Consider the following 18492-nt stretch of genomic DNA (forward strand, 5'->3'; position numbering starts at 1 on the left):
TGTGCATGGTGCGGCGCGCTAAAGGATGCCCGGTTAGAGACACATATGTGTAGTGTACGCAGTGCACTACTCGTACATATTTCGATACGGTAGGTACACACAGCGCTGTGCCGCACGGGCCCACTGTCTTGGATGTTAACCCCCGAAATGCAGGCACAAGACACTGTAGGTACTGTGCCTTTGCTGTGCTTTTTTTTGGTGAGACAGGCACCTCAGTTTGGCCAAACCCCGTCAAGACGGGATGAATGGGCGGGAAGGGAAAAAGCGGGGTCTTTGGCTTTTTGAAAATACACCACGTCCATGCAGGTGTGCATCGATCATTTCAGTTCCCCATTCCATTGTTGACACTGGACTTTCTTTCCTCTCAGTGGGTGTCGTCGTGGTCCATCAGGTCAGTGCTACTACTTACTGACGACCTCTTCTTCCCTTGCTGGCCTCCCCTGGGTGGAATATTCCAGTTCCTACCTCTAGTGTGGATTCCCCCTTCCCGTCCTCGCTTCTTCCGTTCTTCCTTTCCTTCTTTTTCCGCCCCCCGCAAGGCTACCCTGCCCCTGTCGACCCTGGCTGGATTTCCATGATCGCTTCCCTGTGCCATGCTTTCAACTGGATGCCCGTTGATGCCCGTGGATGCTGCCCTGCTGGTGCCCTGGTGCTGGTGCTGATGCAACCCCCGAGTTCCCAACACTGAGAGACACCTGGTCAGAGGTAGGTACCTACCACCCCTTGCTTGGCCTTTGCCAAAGACGCGCTAACCCCTATCTTGGAGACGTGGGTGTTGTTTTGCTACCCGACCCGGCTGACCCTCTTTCAGTCTCTAGCTACTAACAAAGGGAAATTTTGGAGCTCCGGTCAAGTTTACATCCCAGGACTCCAGGCTGTTGGCGTGGTCTTAAACTCTGAAGCTACACCATTACGCCCATCTCCCCCGAGATCCGAGACTCGGAACTAAGAGAGAGACACGGGCAACGGCTTCAGCAAAGAGAACAACTGCCCGCCTCGAGTACCTCTCTCGCCCATCTCTCGGCTGCTCCAGCTCTCTCATCGTATCAACAACAACCCAACAAAGTCAACAAGGGAACGCATTGATGGTGTAGCCAAGAGACCGCTCGCTTCCTTCCCTTTCACCGCCGCGCCACACTGGAATTGATCCTTCTCGAACTGTCACCGCCCGCCCTAAAAGCCCCGACTAGAGGCCGATCAGTTATGCCATGAGATTTCGCTTCGATCCCACCTAGCACCACCAGCCTGTTTCGCCCCGGTCCAACCCGTCGGACGACCCGTCGATTTTCCATCCTTCCAAAAGACATAGGAGTTTCCCCCGTCATCGACCCCGACTCCCTGTCCCAGTTCCGCAGCGGGAACCTCTGTCAACAATATCATTGCTCGCCCCGTCCCGAACCGCTTCTCCGACAAATACGAACGCGAACGAACCATAATATATAAAACGTCTCGATGGATCGCCCGCGCGGTCTGCCTGATAATCCGGGGTTGGTTCGGCGACTGCCACCTGTTGGTGCCGGTCATGCCCATGGGAACCATCCGCCGCACCCGCCCCATCGCGATGCATCGAATTCGTCCCTGTCGGCCTCGCCGCCGCTATCTTCCAACCAAGTCATCGCCCTTGTGCGCGAATCCATGCGAGTTGCCCATGAGAACGAAGCAAAGGCAACAGAGGGCATCAGCACCCTCAAACCAGGACTCACCATCGACTTGAGCAGAAAGAGGATACAGAAGCTACCAGATGAGGTGGTCGATATAATCAAGGATGAGTTGGAGAGGTACTACATCATTTCCCAGTTACCTGCTGGTCGGCCCATGAGCTAATATGTTCCTCTGCGACTCAACAGGCTTGCGTTGTCACACAACTACATCCAGACCTTCCCTGCCCGATTCTCCGAGTGTACCTCGCTTCGTTACCTCAATGTCAGGTCGAATAGGATAAAGGAGTTTCCGCTCGCGGTAAGGTTCTTTTCATTATTTCCTCACAGAAGGTCTGACGCTGACCGTGATTCTACACAGCTTTGCGACCTCAAATCACTAGAGATTCTAGATCTAGGTCGAAATATGCTTCGTGTCCTTCCACCAGATATTGTGAAACTATCATCACTCAAGGTCTTCTCGATACAGAAAAATGAGGTCTCCGAGCTACCGCTTTGTCTAGCCGATATGCCATCGCTCTCCGTCATCAAACTCGAAGGCAATCCCCTGGTCTTCCCGCCACCACAAGTTTTCCAGGTGCCGCCGCCAAGTGTGCAAAACGAGGGTATCTTGAAAGAAAGTGAATTGACCGAAATCACGGTTACGGCACACGTCAAGAAGTACCTCAAAGCAACAGCCAACAGCATATTGGAAAGAGAACAGGCCGAATCGCCCAATGACGAAACCGACGGAATCGAGACACCACGACCGACCATCAAGCGCGTGTTTAGTGGACGATTTCCCATCAAGGTCAACGGCACAGATGTTCCAGATCTTAGGTCGCCGAACTTGATCCGTCCTCCGCCTATCCCGAGCCGATCGCATTATCGAGGTCTTTCCCAGCAGAGTTCGGCCCAACGAAGACCTGGTGTCATGCCACTCACCATCGGTAACCCCAACGAGCGAATACGCAGCAACTCGGAAACAACTGGCGCCCATCATTCGAGCCGCGAGCGATCCGAGAGCAGGTCCCGCCGTATGGGTATTGTCTCCAGAAAGGGCTCTGAATTGGGCACTCTTGACGAGTTAGAAGCCAAGGATCGATTCAGCATCCATTATCGTGGCCTCAGTCATGGGTCGGCCATGCAGCCTGGTAACGGCAGTGTGCCCGGTCAGAGCACAGCACCATCAAGCCCAGCTGACTCGATATCCTTGCAACGCCCCATCTATGTCCGACGACTCTCGATCCTACCCGAAAGGAGGCGTGAATCCAAGTTTATTGATCCGGTACTGGAGGCTGCTAAGGGTATCCTCTACTCCATTTTCCAGATTCACCCCATGATTCAGATGTTGATGGGCCTTGCAAATGACGGCAGCAGCAAACGTTCGAGTCTGGAGATTGTCTTTTACAATACCAATGCTCATGTGGAGCAATTGGAATTGGAGATTCAAAAGCACGACCAAGCAGGAGACGGCGGGGGGCCGAGAGAGAACGAGAACGTGCAGAGGGCATGCATTACGCTGGTGCAAGCATACAGCCATGTGTGCTCCCTGCTGGCTAATAACGTTGATCTTTTTCTCGATAACGGTGACCCTAGGTACATTCGCACTCTGTTGACGCAGCTTTATAATAGCATTATGGAGCTGCGTGTTACATGCTCTCAGCCATCGCCCGGAATGCCTTCGCGCAATGTCCCGCCCGTCCCGCCCGTTCCCCATCGGCTAGAACTCGAGACCATTCGACCGCATTCGCGAGACAACTCGGTTACTCCCACGATCGACCGTCCACCTCAGACCGCGAGACTACGCAACCCCGGACCAATGCATCCTCACGCCAATCTCCGTGTCGCGACGGATGTACCACTGATGCCGTACAACAACGGCATGCACCGACAGGTTATGAGCGCTGTTACGCCTCGGTCTGGGGATCCTTTCCCCATGAGTGCGGGTGGTATGCGGATACCCAGTGACGAAGAGGATCGAATCTTCGAGAGGATTTTCCTGGCTTTGATGAAGTCTGCCGATCTTGCCCTCAAGGTTTTGCCGAATCTTAGTGCGCAGTTCAGCGTAGCTTTGCGAAATGCCACGACGCAACGAGCGTCCGACCATGTAGTGCACTGTTGGAAAGCACTCATTGTGAAGTGTAACGACTCGATCCGTCACACCGAGATATTGAGGGAGAGGCTATCGACTATCAAGCTGAAAGAACCGGGGATCCGTGGACAGCCGGGGTTCTGGAGGATGTGCAACGACTACATCGACGCCTGGTATGTCTTGGGTAAGAAAACTATGCAGTTTCAAGCCGATATCCAGTTGCCAGTCGATGCCAAATCCAGGATGCGGCCCATCCAGAAGGCGATGAAGGATGCATGGGAGCTCATGGTACACTCGCCGTGGTCTCACTTCTTGAAGCCGCAGCCTAGTAGCGGCGGGCATGGAAGGGGCAGAATGAGAGGGAGAATGCCAGGTCCAGGAATGGAAGGAGTTGAAGATACATCAAGCCCTTACAGCACGCATGGCACCAATACACCGGTACTGATGCCTATGACGCCGCAGAGCGCGGCCCTTGGTCCAGCCGTTCAGGCCACGGTACCATCGACGCCCAAGAATAGTTCGTTTTCGGCCGCGTTCAACGGGGGACTGTTCGAGAGGGCTGAGACGCTCATTCAAATGGGAGGCCCGGGTATGGGCAGCCGAAGTGGAACCATGCAATCGTCGTCAGCAGCAAGTCTGAACTCGATTGGCACAACGCTCTCCGGGGACAGTGCTATGACTCCGAACTCGGCACTAAGTCCGGGTCCGGGTTCACTAACGCCGCTTCCCTTTCGAATGAACAGTGGGAAAGTGGGCCTCTAAGCGAGGGCCCGTGTATTCATCAGAAAAAAGCACGTACACATTGCACCAGGATTTTCATACAGTTATCAAAAGAGCTCCCCCAGGCTGCGGGTTCAGCGGTTGGTTGGATGCGATATTTCTCTCACACATGAGGCTACAATGTTGTCTTGATACAGAAATAGGTGGTCAGAGTCTAAGTCTTTGAAAAGACAAGCCGTTCCTTTTTTCTTGGTCTCATTTCCTATACTATGTCTATCTACACACAGCATCTAGGCGTTCTTATTTCCTAAACAAGATTGGAGGAAGGGAGCATTGATGGGCAGGCCGGCTGAGACGGATGGGACTAGAAGCGAGCAAATACAGGTTGCATGACAAAGGGAGGCAGGCGCAGCGGCGAGTAAAGGTGAACACAAGACTGGCATTTGCAAGAGAGAGGAAAAGTTCTTAAGTATAGCACAAACCTATAATGTGTACAATCAATTTCAAGTCCACTTCAACTCCTCGGAGTCTTCATCACTTGTGCAGAGAGAATCATAAACAGGGTTAAGGTGAGGTGCCTGGTTGTAGTCTGCCGGCCTGGTCACAAAAAAAGGGGTGTCAACAAACAAACCTCTCAATGCATTACACACAGTCCCAACTGCAAAGCCAAAAGAACCAACGAATGACGTGCATTAATCTCGAACAACCAATTCAAACCAGGCCATCCCCGGCAACGGTACGCTTAAGTCCGCGGAAGCTACCCCGCGTTACATTTGTGCTTTGCCTCTTTTTGTGTCTTGCTCAGTTTCTCGCCAGTCGTATAAATGGCCGTCTCCACCTTTCTGCATTTAATATTGAAAACTACCGTACAACATACTTACATATACATATCACGCTGGACGGCGGCAGGTGTCAAACTTGCGCCTACTTGGTTCTGCTTCTGCTTAGCGTCTGCTCGATTCAGTGGCTGGTTTTATCGATGCTGAAAGAGAGCTGGCGTCATTTTATCTTTTTCCAAACTCGATCTGAATTCGCTTTCCCGGCCCACCTACATGGGATTGCTATCACTTATACTCACTTCCCATCACAATCACTGATGAGTGACAACCAACGGAAAACAATCACAAGATGTCTCGACCATCTCGTCCCAACTTCCTCCAACCAGCCCGGTCCGCTCCGGCCCCGGCATCAGTAACCAACACCAATGTCACCGCGGCCATGGTATCCGCCCCCGGCGACATTGACATTGACATTGACAGTTCCGATTACCACCATGACACGGAACACAGACCGGGTCCAGGTCCGGGATCAGTAACAGCAGCACCATCAACAACCGGTTCAACAACCACAACAACCGGACGCGCCTCTTCATCCTTCTCCCTCCCCTTCTTCGCCGGCTCCTCTTCATCAAAGCGATCAACTGCCCCAAGTGTCTCTTCGGTCTCAACAGCGCCGCAACCGCTTATTCCGGTTCCGAATATTCAAGCCCACGCTTATACTGGGCAATCGGTACCGGTAGCCTCCCCAACTTCAGGGACATCTTTGCGAACGACAACCACGGGATCATCTACTTCGACGAGTACCACTACCACCACTACTACCGCCGCCAGGAAATCAGCACCTACTTTCCCTCCCCCCTATCCTTCTCAACCCCATCCCCATCCCCATCCCCATCCCTCCTCCCGAACTTCTTCTCAAACCCACGGCAATCTTCCCTCCGTCCCCGCAACCCCTCGCACCCCTACTGTTCCTATCACGCCTACTGTTTCTAGCACCACCACCACCACCCTCCCAACAGCCCAAGCCCGCACCGCAGTCCTCGCATCCATCTCCAACCTTTTAGACAGAGAACTCACGGGGCGCGCCTCCTTGCTGCACCAGAACCACAACGCCATCTTGAAACAAGAGCGCGAGATGAGCAAAGCCGTGGAGAGTTTTAGGAAAGAAAATGATAAGTTGGAGAAAGTAGCGCGGGAAGGGACGAAGCGGCTTAAGGAGGTGGGGGACGTGCAGAATTGGGCGGAGGTTTTGGAGAGGGGGTTCTTGAGGATTGAGGAGACGATTAAAAGGGCGAATGGAGAATATGAAAGTGGGAGTGGGAGTGAGTGGTCTGGGAGTTATGGGTCTGGGAGTTATGGATCCGGGAGTTATGAGGGGTCTGAGAGGGGGGAGGGGGAGGGGGATGGGGATGGGGATGATAGGGATGGGGATAGTAAGGATATGGAAAATGGAACAGAAGAAGGGGATAGTAAAGATGAGAGGGTTGGGGATGGTGGTGAAAGGAATTTAGAGAATGATGGTGGAGGTGATGAGGAGAGTGGGATAGTGGGGGGTGGAAGTAAGAATAATGGTGTAACAAGGGCCGCTGAGGCAGAGGATGTCAACGGTGATAAGAGAGAAGGAGAGGACATAGAAAGAGACGATGAGGGGGATGTGGTCATGGTCACTGAAGATGATGTCCACGAGAGACACACGAAACTTGACAAGGGGAAAGGGAAGGCGGTCGATGACACGATATCATACCCTTCGATGGGGCCTCTACCCCGATCACCGGAACCCAATGGCTCCGGAGGTACACAGTTTCTGAGTTTGACACCTGCGACTGTATGAGTTCCCTTTTGTTTGGAGGGTGTTTAACGATGTTACGAAGTTATGACCAGAAGATGCCCAAAAAAACCTGAATGATGATAATATTTAAGTATAGGGACTTGTTCATCTTGTTACACATTTCCATCACCAGTTTTAAATCTAACACCCTATAGCACACGAGTTTGGATAGCAGTGACACCTCATAGAATGATCACTGTCACCGTTCTCGATTGTCGTACACCGAGTGTACAAGAATGTTCACATCAAACCACCCGCTCTAAGCTGGAAAAACTATGCGCGACATACCCCACGCCTACACCCAAACCAAACCCTCCTTACAAGGCTAGCTTAGATAAGACCGGGAAGCATGGTGTAGCGCTTGGCCTTGTAGCGGTCACCGAACTCATTGCGAAGAGCCCTCTCCTTTCCGCGGGACCAGCTGCGCATGTAGATAGTACCGGTAGCAATGAAGATAACAACAGCAGGGCTGCGGCTGATCAAGATGACACCAACCCAAGCGAGAACCTCAAACATGTAGTTGGGGCTGGTAACCAGGTTGCTACCAATGCAGTTGGGGATACCACGCTCAGTGCCGCCGGGCTTGCGGAGGCTGGCCAAGTGCTGGTGGACAATCCAGTTGCAGACCTCGCAGACGGCGAAGAGGGCGATGCCGAAGTAGTCAAGAAGACCAAGATCGTTGCGGTCAGCCGAAGAACCGGGACGGTAGATGTCGAGAGAGCACATGAGGCCGGCGAGGAGCCAGTAAAAGGCAGAGTTGCGGAAGATGTTGAAGGCGGGCATGGTGTTGGCCGAGAACTTGTGGACAAAGAGGGTCTCGTACTCGCGCTTGAGGAAGTGGAGGTTGAAGAGGGCAAAGAGGAGCCATTGGACCTTGGACATGGGCGTCTCGGCCTCGTTCTTGTAGGCCCACGGGCCGAAGCTGTAGATGTATGGGCGGAGCAGGGGGACGAGGACGTGGAAGAGAATGGGGCCGAAGTATTCGATCACAAAGACGGTGCGCCAGGCGATCTGGGGGCCTGTGGTTGTTGTGGGTTGTGTGAGTTTGGGAGGGGGACCTTCACATGCTTTGGAGAAATCATGACGTACCAAGGTCCTTGACGACGAGCTCGCCGGCCTTGACAACACCGGCCTCATCACGGACAAGAGCCTTGCGGTTCTTGAGGATCTTCTTGGTCTCGGGGTCGAAGAGGCCGATGCGGTTGAAGTCGTTGATACCGGACTGGCGGGCAACAGCCTGCTTCGCGTCCTCGACGGTGGCATCGGCGGGGAGCTCAAGGGAAGCCGGCAGCTTCTGGATGGGCTGCCTGGGCGACTTGTTGGAGAGCTTGAGAGAGAGCTTGGCGGCCATGTTGACTTGTTTGCCTATCGACCAAGATCGAATGATACGGAACGGGATCCGGGAAGGGAAAAGAGGACAGAGGGTTGCTCAATCAGACGAAAGGGAACGAATGGTGGAATTGAAGGTTGGGCCCTTGGGTTGCGCGGTCGGGTGTCCGCGGGAGTTACAGCGCTCCAGTAGGTGGCCGCTCCCGTGGCGGGGGGGGGACACGGACGTCGGGGGGCACCCCACACTTCCCGAGAATTCAGTTTTGGCGGACGGCCCCACCGTTGAGCTCCAATAGTACCTCGGATTGGCTGAGCCCAGGGCAGTAATTCAGTTGAGGTGACGGTCTTATATGCATCTAAGCAAATTGGAGGAGCTTTCGTAGATGCATAGGCCAAGCTGATCGATTCCCATCGATCGATGCCCACTGTATCGAGCGATCCATTGGCTTGACCGCCTGTGGAGACCCGCAGATAATTCTGCCACTGTCAACGTCCTGGTTCCTTGTGCCTTCAACTTTTTTTTCCTTCGTTAGCGATAACAGTTTATCGGCCTCCCCCCGTCTGTCGTCTCTCTCGTAGGGTCGTTGTTGTTGGGTTTCTAATCCATCCAACCCCCCCCCCTTCATCCAACACATCCCCGGCCGTCTACGTACGCCACTTTTCCTTCAATTCAGCCAACAGTCCCAAGGCTCAGGAAGCCTAGGTGCTTGGAGCTGCATTCCTTCCATCTCTCACCCTTTCGCACTACTATTCGTCGGCCAATACGAACATCATCTGATTGGCGACATCTGCAACACCCGTCAAGATGGATGACCTCTTTGAGGTTTTCGAGGAGCAGCCTCGCGCTCAGAAAAAGCGCAAGGCCTCTCCCGATGTCGAAATGGCCGATGGAGCTGCCGCTGCCGCTCCCGTCGCGAATGCTGCCGCCGTCACTCACCCGCAAGCTCAAGCCGCCCCCGCGCCGCAAAAAGACAACATCGACAACAACGACAACAACAACAACACCACCACCAGCGCCGTCCAGCCCACGATCCCCAACGGCGATGCCGCTGCCGCTGCCGACGATGTTCAGTCGCCACAGAGCCCCCATGGCCAGGGCGACAACAAGCGCAGGAAGAAGACGGACGAGGCCGAGCCCATCATGACCGATGCCTTCCAAACGGCAGAGTCCCGAGAGGTCACCGGCGCCCAGGGTTTCGCGCCCACCGAGGGCGAGTCCATTGTTCTCTCCCACAACATTCAGCATCAGGTCGCCCTGCCCCCCGATTTGGACTACGAGTATATCCCCTTGTCCGAACACAAGCCCCCCGCCGAGCCCGCGCGAACATACTCCTTCAAGCTCGATCCCTTCCAGGCCCTGTCCGTCGCTTCCATTGAGCGCGAAGAGAGTGTCCTGGTGTCCGCGCATACCTCTGCTGGTAAGACGGTTGTTGCCGAATATGCTATTGCTCAGTGCCTCAAGAAGAACCAGAGAGTCATCTACACGAGTCCCATCAAGGCTCTTTCCAACCAAAAGTACAGAGATTTTCAGGCCGAGTTTGGCGACGTCGGCCTCATGACTGGTGACGTTACCATTAATCCCACTGCCAGCTGTCTCGTCATGACCACCGAGATTTTGCGCTCCATGTTGTACCGTGGTTCCGAAATCATGCGCGAAGTCGCCTGGGTCGTCTTTGATGAAATTCATTATATGCGCGACAAGATCAGAGGTGTCGTCTGGGAAGAGACCATCATCTTGCTTCCCGACAAGGTCAGATATGTCTTCCTCTCCGCCACCATTCCCAATGCCTTCCAGTTCGCCGAATGGATCGCCAAGATCCATCGGCAAGCCTGCCACGTCGTCTACACTGATTTCCGTCCCACGCCCTTACAAAACTACTTCTTCCCCGCTGGTGGCAAGGGTATCCTCCTCATTGTCGACGAAAAGGGCAATTTCAAGGAGAACAACTTCAACCAAGCAATGGCCATGATCGAAGAGAAGAAGGGCACCGATTCCAACGACTGGAGTGCCAAGCAAAAGGGCAAGGGCAAGAACAAGAAGACGAACAAGGGCGGAGAGGCTGCTGATGAGAAGGCGGATATCGCAAAGATCATCAAAATGATTCTCAAAAAGAACTTCCAGCCTGTCATCGTCTTCAACTTCAGCAAGAGGGAGTGCGAGCAGATGGCCTTGGCCAGTTCTTCTATGAAGTTCAACGCCCCAGATGAGGAAAACATGGTCAACAAGGTTTTTGAAAACGCTCTTGCTTCGCTGTCCGAGGACGACAAGAATCTCCCCCAGATCTCCAACATCCTTCCCCTTTTGCGCAAGGGTATCGGTGTGCATCACTCCGGCTTGTTGCCCATCCTCAAGGAGACCATTGAGATTCTGTTCCAGGAGGGTCTTATCAAGGTCCTTTTCGCCACAGAAACCTTCTCTATTGGTCTGAACATGCCTGCCAGAACCGTTGTCTTTACCCAGGTCACCAAGTGGGACGGTCAGCAACGCCGCCCTCTTACTTCCTCCGAGTACATCCAGATGGCTGGCAGAGCTGGTCGTCGTGGTCTCGATGACCGCGGTATCGTTATCATGATGGTTGACGACAAGCTCGAGCCCGAGACGGCCAGAGCTATCGTTGTCGGAAATCAGGATAAGCTCAACTCTGCCTTCCATCTCGGCTACAACATGGTCCTCAACCTGCTCCGTATTGAGGCCATTTCCCCCGAGTACATGCTGGAGAGGTGTTTCTTCCAATTCCAGAACGCTGCGAGCGTACCGCAGCTCGAGCGTGAGCTCATCAGCCTGCAACAAGAGAGAGACGCCATCATCATTCCTGACGAGAGCATTGTCAAGGATTATTACGGTGTGCGTCAACAACTGGAAGAGTACAACAAGGATATGGTTTTTGTCATTCAGCACCCCCAAAACTGTCTTGGCTTTTTCCAGGAGGGCCGTCTTATCCACATCAAGAGCCCAAGTGGAGTAGACTATGGTTGGGGTGTTTTGATCAAACACATCCAGCGACAAACCCCGAAGAATGGCCAACCACCTTATCCAGAGCAAGAGTCATACGTTTTGGACGTTTTGTTGAAGGTATCTGGCGATTTCAACCCTAAGACCCGTGGGGAGGGGCCGATGCCTGAGGGCATTATGCCTGCAGGAAAGGATAGCAAGAATGCTAGGTGGGAGGTTGTCCCCTGCCTTTTGAACTGTCTCAGGGCCCTTGGCCAGCTGCGTGTTTTCTTGCCCAAGAGGCTAGAGAGCGCCGACGAGAAGGACGGCGTGGGCAAAGCCGTTGACGAGATCAGCCGTCGCTTCCCTGATGGCATCCCTATCCTGGATCCTATGGAGAACATGGGCATCAACGACGACAGCTTCAAGAAGCTGCTCCGCAAGATTGAGGTCCTCGAGTCGCGTTTGGTGGCCAACCCTCTCCACAACTCTCCTCTCCTTGTTGAACTGTGGAACCAGTACAGCCTCAAGATGCAACTTGGCGAGCAGATCAAGGAAAAGAAAAAGGCCATTGCCCGGGCCCACAGCGTTGCGCAGCTTGACGAGCTCAAGTCTCGCAAGCGTGTCCTTCGCAGACTGGGCTTTATCAACGATGCTGAGGTTGTCCAGATGAAGGCCCGTGTCGCGTGCGAGATCTCCTCGACGGAGGGTCATGAGCTTCTTCTTGCCGAGCTGCTCTTCAACCGCTTCTTTAACGAGCTGAGCCCTGAGATCTGCGCCTGCATTCTCAGCTGCTTCATCTTCGACGAGAAGATCGAGACACAGGCGCTCAAGGAGGAGCTGGCTAAGCCCTTCCGTGAGATTCAGGCCCAGGCCAGGATTATCGCCAAGGTCAGCGCGGAAAGTAAGCTGGATGTCAATGAGGACGAGTACGTTCAGAGTCTCAAGTGGCAGCTTATGGAGACTGTCCTGGCTTGGGCTCAGGGAAGGCCGTTCTCCGAGATTTGGTATGTCTGCCTGTCAACCCCCAATTCCCCCCTGAATCATGTTTGCTAACCAATTTGTAACAGCAAAATGACCAACGTCTACGAAGGCTCGCTCATCCGTCTCTTCCGCCGTCTCGAGGAGCTTCTCCGCCAAATGGCTGAGGCCGCCCGCGTCATGGGCAGCGAAGAGCTCAAGGATAAGTTTGAGCTCAGCTTGTCCAAGATCAGACGTGACATTGTTTCTTTCAACAGTCTGTATCTGTAAAGAGGGATGACGAAGGGATGCGACGAGTTGAGTTCGAGATAGGATATGCTTCGGTCATGGCATGGCCGTGTAGATACCCCCCTTACGCTGTTTCAAAAGTGAGAGAAAAGCGAGGTATAGCGTGTGTGGCGCAATCAGGGAGAAGGGCGGCCTGGATTCTGTTCACCAATCTTTCTTGACGAAAGAAGCGTTGGTGAGGGAATCATGGATTTAATCACGTCATTTCTTTTCCGGCTGGAGAGGGAGCCAGCGACTGACTCACTGCCATTCTTGTGGTCATTTATTCGCTTTGCCACATTGTTTGCGGAGTTTGCGGGTGCTACTTGCTGGGTTCTGGTTTGGTTTTGCAAGTATGGTTTGGTGTCATGGGATATTAAAAAAACCAAAAAGGGTTGTTAGAGTATTCAAATCGAACATCTTTCCATCTAGCCTGTCCTAGTCATCCTCTCCATCATCTGCTGCTCTGGTTGGTTCCCTTATCAAGGCCCAGCCACGATCCGGCTACCTGGGAACATTGTGCAAGACATGCGGATATTATTCAAGAACATGTATGTCTGACCTTGCTATCATCTGAAACCGTTCACTCGGCACTCGGTAAGCCACGATAAACAGGCAATTGATCATCTAATTGAACCCTCCCTCTTAGTGATCGGGTTATCTCACACAGTAAACTATCTAGACTACTCTGTTTCACATCTTTTGGCCGGAGTGAGCAAACTCGCGCGTCTTTTCGTTGTTCGTGGTTATTGTTATTTCTATCATAACCACCGCGAGACGTAGTGAGTACAAACGCACGCACCCACATACAGACGCACATAAATATAAAATAAGACATGTAGTAAAGAGGAACGAACATGAAAGTTGATTCAAAGAAGGAAAAGGGGAAAAAAGAAACATACAACACCAGGGATTCGCTGGTCGTCACCGACCCAACTACTAGTCTGGCCCTCACTGGCTTATCTATGGGAGAGCGGACGGGATCCCGAGTTTTCCAGTGGGTATGGTCGTATGTGCTTTGTTGGTGTTATTTGAGTGTTTATAAAGAGACTAGAGCAAGCTCGAATGGGCAAGTAATCTGTGATCCCGGTGTCTATCAAAGTGTTTTGTTGATGTTTTGAGATGTGAGGAAGGTGTCTTGAACTTTTGTGCTGTTTATTCGCTTCTCAATTATTTTATGTTGGCTAGGTAAGCAGAGTGAGTGGCAAGCAAGTGTTCGTTGGTGTCCACAACGTAAGTCGCAGTGTTCAGATGCATTGAACTGTTCCAATACTACTCTTTCACAAGTACCCATGTGGTCAACAAATAGTACCAACTACCTATCAGCGGTTCTAAACGTGACCTGCAAGATAGTCAGAGACATGAGAATGCAGAAAACAAGAAATAAGCGGGAAATTTCGTATCATGACATTACGCTGCGCTTTGCAGTGGTTGATGTATGTGATGCTATGCTAAACTGCCCTGCGTCTCTCTGCCTGCTCTCAGCTGAGCGCAAGATGTGAGAGAGATGAGGTACAGATGGATGATGGATTACCAAATAGTTTGTAGTTTGGTCGGTCAGGTAGTTGAGGGAAAATAAAACTTGATATCTTTCAAATAGGGAATAACGCCACAGTGAAAAGTCATAGAACAACATATGTAAATGTGAGAGAGTGTGTGGGTGACCATGAGTTGTGTGACTGTGACGACATGAAACGAAAAAAGAGACCAGTATGTCCTTCCTTTCCCTCTCCCCCTTCCTGTCTTTCCCTCTTCTTCCTCTCCTTCCTTCACTGTCTCCTCCTCCTCTCCCTTCCACCTTCCTCTCAACGTTCTCCCCTCTCCCCTTCCTCTCACAGTGGTATTCAAGATTTGTTGCTTTTTGCATTGCATAAAAGCAAGCGAGATGGTAAATGGTGGTAGTTGATGGTATAGACAACGAGGTTGGTTGGATACATAAAAAATAGGGAGTTAAATAAAAAAAAGGTAAAATCGACATCAAGTATGGGGGATATCTCTGGATCAACTACAAAACAACACGCCCTTATCCTAAATCGTCGTCATGATATGTCCCTTTGTGTTTCCAAATTTTCCAACAAGAATCTCGGATCAGCAACTAGATGGACTGCCAGTTCCTTGCACTAGATAGATAGATAAATCGGCCCTTGCACTCTTTCTCCTCAACGAACTTAACGAGAGCTACCCAGGGCGCTGATCCTCGCACCCGAAGGACGGTGGATCAGGGACTCTGCGTGCTTGCCGACGAAATTACTTGGCTCATGCGGGATGGGGTTCTCACTCTCGCTCCGTTCACCGGCGAGCTCATCCTCGTCGTCTTCGAGGATTCTGGTGGGGATGTCGTGGTGCCCCAGGCTATACTGTTGGGAGGTGCGCTCAGGGGTCGTCGCCGTGCTAGCGATTGACATGCTAGTGCTGCTGCGGTTGGGAATGAGATCCGGTGTCGGCGGGATGCTGGAGACCCGTCCACTGGCACCGGGGTGGAGAAAAGAGTCGTCGCCGGCCTCGGTGGTCGCGACCGAGGTGCCGTCATCGCTGTGGGCGATTGAGAGATTACTCCCTCTCCTGCTTTTTGAATACATCCCGGCCCCTTTCGCCGAGAGTGGTTCGTGGTGTGTGCCAATTTCGGCGTCTTGCGCCAGCTGAAGTCCGTCTACCGCCGCTTGGCACTGCTCGGCGATGTTACGGATGATGTGCGCAATGGCATCAGTCTTGTCCTTGAGATGACGGTCCGCCACGTCAACAAAGGTCTGGGACGAGATGCGCTTGCTCGCCAGGGTGAGATTCTTGATGAACCTCTCACTGTTGGGCTCCTCGCCGGCTGTATACAGGTTAGCATTCACTTCACAATAATTTGAATAGACAGACGAACGCTTACCAGTAGCCTCCTCTGCCTCCTGCGCAGCTGCGACAAAGCCGGCTTCAATCTCAGCAGCCAACTCCTGTGGAGAGGTCATAGTTTTGACAATGTGCTCCATGTGGTGGTGTTGGCCAGAAATCAGGCTACGAAGATGAAGCACCACGCGACGGGCCTCATCGCGTTGCCGGGTAATGGTGTTGTTAGTGTGTTGCAGGGCAGTAAGCTCCTTCCTATTTCTCTTACGCTCCCTCTCCAACTCCTCGGCGATCTCCTGCTGAAGCACAAGGGCCTCAAGAGCGTCGTCACGTTGCTTCTCCGTACCCTGGAGGCGCATCTGCAGGCGGTTGTAGTCGCTCCTATGCTCCTCGATAAGGCTGCCCAGACGACGGTTCTCGCGTTTCGAGTTTTCGATCTTGGCCTTGAGGTCCTGAGTCTCCTTGGTGAGGGTCTCGGCAAAGGTCTGGAACTTGAGGAACTGCTGCTTCCAGCTCTCCAGCTCATCGTTCAGGTAGTTGTTCCTCTTGGTGACCTTGCTGAGCTCCGTCTCCATACGCCCCTTGAGGTTGATGAAATCCTGCCAAGCCTCCATCGCATCGCGCGAGTACTGGTTCCGCTCACGAACAATTTCATTCAGGTGTCTCATGGACACCTTTGTCATCAGAGGTTTCTTGGCGGAACCACCAAAGACGGCCTTGATGCCGGTGTTGCGGCCCATCTTCTCGCACACATGATCCATGACAGACATGACGGCATCCTGGTTCCACCAGTCAGGGTCCTGGATCGACTCCACCTCTCCACGCATGACAATGATCTGACCAGCGGGGATCAGCTTTCCACCGCCATAAGCGGAGCGAAGGTGGGGAGGAACACCAGAAGGCGTGACGTCCCCGTTGAGAGCTTGAGTTAGACGGGTCACAAACTTATTGCGCTGACTAGGGGAAAGGGCGTTGGGTGGGCTTGAAGTGAGAACAAAGTTGCGGTCGAGATCCACAACCAGAGCATCCGCAGGAGGCGTGAAGAGCGACCTACACTCGGCCGTGATACCCAGGATATACGGACCAGGCTCTTCAACAAGCTGAGTAGCATGGCGGGCATGGACGATGGGGACATAAAGACCACTCCACTCATAAACGCGCACAGCAAAGCGAACAGTCTCAGCAGCCATCGTCAACATGGCCGGGTAGTGACTGACAAAGATGATGCGGCGAGTCGGCGAGATAGCTGCCTCGATGACACCAACGATGTTGGGAATAGACAAGCAGTTGAACAGCGGCCACATGGCAAAGTTCTGGAAACCAGTGGGCGACGAGGGAAACTGGTAGCACAGCGCGTAATCCTTCATGTCGATGCGGACCAGGTCGTTCAAGCGAGGAGCAGGGAAGCTGAGAATCCGGGACACCTCCTCCGCGTGGAAAAGGTTAGTAGCCTTGTTCCAGTGAATCCACATGCCACGAAGGTAGTCGCCAAGCAGGTTGTAAAGCGGATAGCGAGAAAGAAAAGACAAGCAGTAAGGGATCCAGTACTGCTCATCCGGGTTGTCGAAGAAATCAGGTTCGGTCCTCCTTCTCAGCTCCCGAATCGTCTCGGCTCTCTTCTCGTCGGCGCGGGACCAGACACGCAAGCAAATTCCGTACAAGGTGTGGGAGGAATCCTGCTGAAGAACGAAGGCATGGTGAACGCAGTGTGGTTGACTTCTGCCAGTGCAAATTTCGACGTCGTGGGGAAAGCAAGCCTGTAAACATTGGTTAGCAAACAGGCAAATAAGCTGAAAAGGCGCTGATCAAACATGAAGAACCTACCCTCATGGCGTTGTGAAGAGCGCGAGCAATGTCATTATCTTGTTCCAACCTCGGACTGCTGCCCAGGATCTCGGGAAGCCAAAATTGGCCAACAGCGCCCTTCATGTGACCGATCTTGCCCTGAGCCGGAGCAGGAGCCTTGACCCATTGTGAAGGCTCACGGCCGACACCGCACACCATGTAGGCATGAGTCAAGGTCTTGGGGGTGCGCTGCTGAGGCTTGCCATTGAGTGAGTTGGGCATTGGTTGAGTGATGCGGGAGTGAAGGGACGAGCTGCGGCTGGGGATGGCGGCATTGACGTCGGCCTGATCGCGGGCGATGGAACCGACATCACGCTCGCTGGTCCGTGGCCGCTGGAAGGAGGCGTGGGTTTTTAAAGACTGCATCATAGTGCCGGCTGATGTCCCAAAGGGACGGCTGAGAGAAGGTTGACGGCGTGTGTTTCGAAATGTGGAAACAGCGAACGGTTCGAAGAGATGAAGTTATGTTGATCGGATCGATAACGTGGGCAGCCACTACCGGCGGGGACTGCCTTGTTTCCTCCTGCCGATCGCTGGACTTGCCAAGTTGGGTGATGAAAAGGAGAGTAGATGGTGGGTTTTGCGAGGTAGTCCCGTGTTCGATAGCGTTTGTGAGCGAAGAGAAAGTGAAGCGGCCACACCGATTGCCGTACTAAAGCGTAGCGAGAGTGAGCGTGTTGGTAGTAGAGATTGACGATGGCGACGACGGCGGCGATGGTGATGGGCAAGACAACACCAATTGGACCAGTGAGTGGTTGACAGTGACGGGAGCTCCCTGGAGGTTGGCGAGACACACACACACACACACACACACACACACACAAGGGCGCGTACCGGGGAAGGGAACCTGAAGGGCAACCTAGGACTGACTTTCTCCGTGGGACTGGGAGGTTGGCCGTGTGGTGTAAGCTCCTCTAGTGTTTAGGTAGACATTCGCACACTGAGAGAGAGGTCTGGATGAGAAAGGACACCCGCTGCACAACACAGTCGCGCAGATGATTAAGGCTACCAGGGGACTCCTTTCAACGAAGAAGGGCGGACCTGAAGCTGGGAGCGGAGGAGAGAGAAGGAAGTGGAGGAATCAGGTGTAGGTTTCCACGCACGCGAAAGGACGGGGACGGCAGAGACAAAAGGAAGCCGACAGAGTCGCAATCGCAGGGTCAGGAGCCAGGCCGGGAGTGAGCTGAGAGTGCACAGGACTCTAGTGTAAGCATTCTGGCAAGTGAGCAGGGGGGGGGGGGGGGGGG

General features: G+C 53.2%; 5 protein-coding genes across 5 annotated transcripts; 3 read left to right on the top strand and 2 right to left on the bottom strand.

Annotated features, from left to right (window-relative positions):
• Positions 1–1452: 1452 nt before the first annotated feature.
• NEUTE1DRAFT_84502 (uncharacterized protein) lies at positions 1453–4603 on the top strand (the record flags this gene model as incomplete). Its single annotated transcript, XM_009854166.1, has 3 exons — positions 1453–1778; positions 1848–1959; positions 2020–4603. The coding sequence occupies 3 exons, from the start codon at positions 1453–1455 to the stop codon at positions 4492–4494; spliced, it is 2913 nt and encodes a 970-aa protein (XP_009852468.1).
• Positions 4604–5580: 977 nt separating this feature from the next.
• On the top strand, positions 5581–7145 carry NEUTE1DRAFT_123333 (uncharacterized protein; the record flags this gene model as incomplete). The annotated part of the gene is made up of 1 exon (XM_009854167.1): positions 5581–7145. The coding sequence occupies one exon, from the start codon at positions 5581–5583 to the stop codon at positions 7060–7062; it is 1482 nt and encodes a 493-aa protein (XP_009852469.1).
• On the bottom strand, positions 7119–8476 carry NEUTE1DRAFT_117529 (uncharacterized protein; the record flags this gene model as incomplete). The annotated part of the gene is made up of 2 exons (XM_009854168.1): positions 7119–8078; positions 8149–8476. 2 exons carry the CDS (start codon positions 8408–8410, stop codon positions 7390–7392), a joined length of 951 nt encoding a protein of 316 aa, XP_009852470.1.
• Positions 8477–9193: 717 nt separating this feature from the next.
• NEUTE1DRAFT_84510 (uncharacterized protein) lies at positions 9194–13000 on the top strand (the record flags this gene model as incomplete). The annotated part of the gene is made up of 3 exons (XM_009854169.1): positions 9194–9298; positions 9413–12327; positions 12391–13000. 3 exons carry the CDS (start codon positions 9194–9196, stop codon positions 12569–12571), a joined length of 3201 nt encoding a protein of 1066 aa, XP_009852471.1.
• Positions 13001–14736: 1736 nt separating this feature from the next.
• NEUTE1DRAFT_102182 (uncharacterized protein) lies at positions 14737–17614 on the bottom strand (the record flags this gene model as incomplete). The annotated part of the gene is made up of 3 exons (XM_009854170.1): positions 14737–15386; positions 15444–17157; positions 17225–17614. 3 exons carry the CDS (start codon positions 17612–17614, stop codon positions 14737–14739), a joined length of 2754 nt encoding a protein of 917 aa, XP_009852472.1.
• Between the last annotated feature and the right edge of the window lie 878 nt (positions 17615–18492).

This window comes from Neurospora tetrasperma (assembly GCF_000213175.1).
Source record: "Neurospora tetrasperma FGSC 2508 unplaced genomic scaffold NEUTE1scaffold_4, whole genome shotgun sequence".
NCBI classification, from domain to species: domain Eukaryota; kingdom Fungi; phylum Ascomycota; class Sordariomycetes; order Sordariales; family Sordariaceae; genus Neurospora; species Neurospora tetrasperma.